Source organism: Pistacia vera, unplaced genomic scaffold (genome assembly GCF_008641045.1).
Source record: "Pistacia vera cultivar Batoury unplaced genomic scaffold, PisVer_v2 Contig317, whole genome shotgun sequence".
NCBI classification, from domain to species: domain Eukaryota; kingdom Viridiplantae; phylum Streptophyta; class Magnoliopsida; order Sapindales; family Anacardiaceae; genus Pistacia; species Pistacia vera.
The window spans coordinates 1,446,800-1,450,044 of NW_022196132.1; the positions used below are offsets into that span (position 1 = coordinate 1,446,800).

Below are 3,245 nucleotides of genomic sequence, written 5' to 3' on the forward strand. Positions count from 1 at the left end.
TAAAGCCGGATTATATCCTGACAATCACACCACCCTGGGTAATGATGATTACACGCTTCAGTTTGATATAAATGAAGAAGACCCCTTCATTAAGGGGATTCGGCAATTTTACAAAGACTCTCTCTCTCTGTAAACACATTTACTTTTCATATTCTGTAAGTCGGTCGCTTTGCGACCTGACCCACATAATAACAATACACATCAGTGGACGTAGGACTTGCTACCTTAGCATCGAACCACTTTAAAAGCTTTCTCTGCATTTATTCACTTCGTATATCCCTTATCACGGGGTTAATCCACCAATCGGCAATACGCACGTGACTATTAGTTGGTGCCAAAAACGAGCATCAACAAATATATTGTACAACTCTATAAATGAGTTTGGTTTGGAATTAAATTGCAGTTTATACAACCACATTATTAACTCGAAATATCATTCCAAAAAAAAAAAAAAAAAAACTGTAATTTGGATTAGTGATATTTGCTGTCTTCATGTTAGCTACTTAGCTTTAATATTGTCTTCAATAGTTAATGTTAAACTTTTCAATCCAGAATGGCATTAAAGTTCTTGCTGATAGCATTTAAAGTTAAATGTCAGTATCTTTTCTTGATTACTGTAATAAAATAAAGTGCATCAAAGCATCAGAAACAGAGTTTGAGAAAAGGAAGTAATAGCAGTCATCTGTTAGTGCCAACTAACTATATAAATGGCTCTGGTCTGGCACAGAGCTGAATTTCATTGCCTGTTCACATTTCTTCAAGGTTATCCTACCCTCCTCCTTGAAGTCAAGAAACTGGTAAGTCATAACTTTATTCCTTGTCAGCTGAGATGTTTGGTTAAATAAGAAAAACAAGACCTTTTTTTTTTTCTTTTAACTAAGCTACAGGAACACATACATGCACTTTCATTTTCTGAAAGTTTCTTGGCTACCAAACATAACATATAAGTAATGCAGTTTTGATTGCATGCGAAGAGCTACCTAACTTTGAAGGAGAAAATTAAGCAAATGACGTCTTTTTATGTCCTTAAAACATGTACGAGCTGGTCTTGATTAAATTATTCTATTGTTCTATTCTGCATGGAAGATCGGTCCTCTGCATGAAAGCTCCAAGTTATTTATTTGATGATTTCTTGTCAATCATTTGGGTACTAAGAAAGTTTAGTATACATGAAATTTAGGCATAAATTTTTTGTTCACATTTATATGATATCGCGGATTCTATTAGTTTCTGTCATTCCAGATGTTGTTTAATATGGCAAAAGCTCATGAGCTGCTGAACAAGTTTCTGTGACTTCAGTACTTAAAAGTTTTCAGATGCCTAAAATATTTAAGGATTTAATACCCTTATCATATTTATCAGTTGCATGCTTGATATTAGTTGCTAGACTCCTTCCTGTGGGTGTCTCTTCCATATAAATTTATTGGAAGTCAAAAAATTTAATACTCATTGTGCGCATTCCGTGCATGCTTGATAATCTCTTTTAAAATTTACCTTCTTAGGGGTGAAAATTGAGTGGAGCAGCTCGTGAGCACTCGAACTCAACTCAATTTCCCATTTAAGTACCAATTTGAGTTCGAACTTGATTTTTCAGGCTCGAACTTGATCTTAAACTTGGTATAGTGTGATCTGAGTCTAGTTCTATATAAGATATTCAACTTGACTCGATTTAACCCTTAATCATATTCCGAGCTTTGATTCAAAACATTGGAAGTCAAAAAACAGTGTAAGAGTTTGTGCCTAGAAGTTGGAAATGAGAGTGGCATTATCATTCATTGGAACTCTAAACATCTCTCAAAATAGTGCAACTTCTGAAGGGTATATGAAACGATCAGCCAGAAACAAAAGTTTATGCAGCACTATAATTCTGAAGCCTGAACCATATATCATTATCAACCACCACCCATAGCTTCATCTCTGGCAACTAAACAATGGCTTGCACTAGAAGGAAAGGCGAACCTGTTACATCAAATTCTTTATGGAGAAGTCGTACATTTCTTCAAGGTTATCCTTCCCTCTTCCCTGGAAGAGAAGAAGCTGGTAAGTGCAGGGATTATTGTCTATGTCGATCAGTTTGCCTATCTGTGTGCTTATAAATGGTTCAGTTGTGGATATTAAATAGATCAGCTGACCCTTGTATGATCGCAGGAGATTCCGCAAATGTTCGTGAAGAGGTTTGGGAACGAACTTTCTGATATCGAACGGTGGAAGTTCCCAATGGTCGAGTTTGGTTATCGGATTGACCAAAAATGGGACCAAAATTTGGTTTCGGGATGGTTGGCACGACTTTGTCCAATATCACAATTCTCTGTGGATACTTCTTGGTTTTCAAAATATCTGAAGAACTCAACTTTCCAGGTTCTTATTTTTGATTCCACCGCTTGCGAGATTCACTACCCATATAGTGCCGTGAAGTCTAAACCACAATGCAATGCGGACAACTCAAAACCGAAGCATGAAAACAAGTCTACAATGGTTGAAACGGCAGAGATAAATGAGTCAGATTATGAGAATAAATATAATTTTTTAGCTTTACTTGAAGAAATGGGAATCTACATTCCTATTAAACGCAGATTTGTCTCAAAAAAAGACAGAGAGAGAGCAATCCACATCGCCAGATTGTTGAAGCCAAGAAATCCTTCATTCATGGTGTTTTTACGATCTCATAGCACAACTGAACGCCGTGTGGTGAGTTTGTAGATAAAATGTGGTTATGAATCTTCTCATATTGATGACATTCATATCTTCTAAGTTGCCATTCTTTTTTGGATTCTGCAGAGCGTGCCAGTGAAATTTGTGGACAGGTATTTATGTAGAAATTCCAGAACTATTAATCTACAGGTTCCTGATGGAAGAGTGTTGTGTGTTAAAATCAAGAAGTCGACTCGTGGAGGCTTTCGTTTAACACAGGGATGGGTTGAATTTTCAAAAGAGGAAAATTTGAAGCAAGGAGATATCGGTATCTTTGAGTTGATCAAGATGGAAGACTTTATTATTAAACTTTCAGTATATCCTGCAGCTGCAAAGTTTAATTGAAAATGAATATAAAGATTGGCTGAAAACCTAATCTTACAAACTTTCTCTCACAATCCCGACATGGTAGCTTGATCAACCCGTTATTAGACATGTTAACACTTCTAGTGAGCAGATAGGACTTATTTGCGAGCTAACCAACTGTGGGATTGTGAGAGAAAATTTGTGAGATTGGGTTGTAAGTGTAGTATTACTCGATTAAGATTAATGCT

At 36.2% G+C, this 3,245-nt stretch overlaps 1 protein-coding gene across 1 annotated transcript; it reads left to right on the forward strand.

Annotated features, from left to right (window-relative positions):
• Positions 1–707: 707 nt before the first annotated feature.
• LOC116136580 (B3 domain-containing protein REM19-like) lies at positions 708–3,036 on the forward strand. Its single transcript, XM_031422254.1, has 3 exons — positions 708–797; positions 2,149–2,688; positions 2,779–3,036. Exons 1-3 carry the CDS (start codon positions 708–710, stop codon positions 3,034–3,036), a joined length of 888 nt encoding a protein of 295 aa, XP_031278114.1.
• Positions 3,037–3,245: the final 209 nt, after the last annotated feature.

What these genes read in the sequence shown, in the direction of transcription:
- LOC116136580 (XM_031422254.1), top strand. Translation starts at nt 708, where the DNA reads ATGGCTCTGGTCTGGCACAGAGCTGAATTTCATTGCCTGTTCACATTT. An exon ending in TCCTTGAAGTCAAGAAACTG is followed by an intron (nt 798 to 2,148) that starts GTAAGTCATAAC and finishes GTATGATCGCAG; the next exon opens with GAGATTCCGCAAATGTTCGT. An exon ending in GCACAACTGAACGCCGTGTG is followed by an intron (nt 2,689 to 2,778) that starts GTGAGTTTGTAG and finishes TGGATTCTGCAG; the next exon opens with AGCGTGCCAGTGAAATTTGT.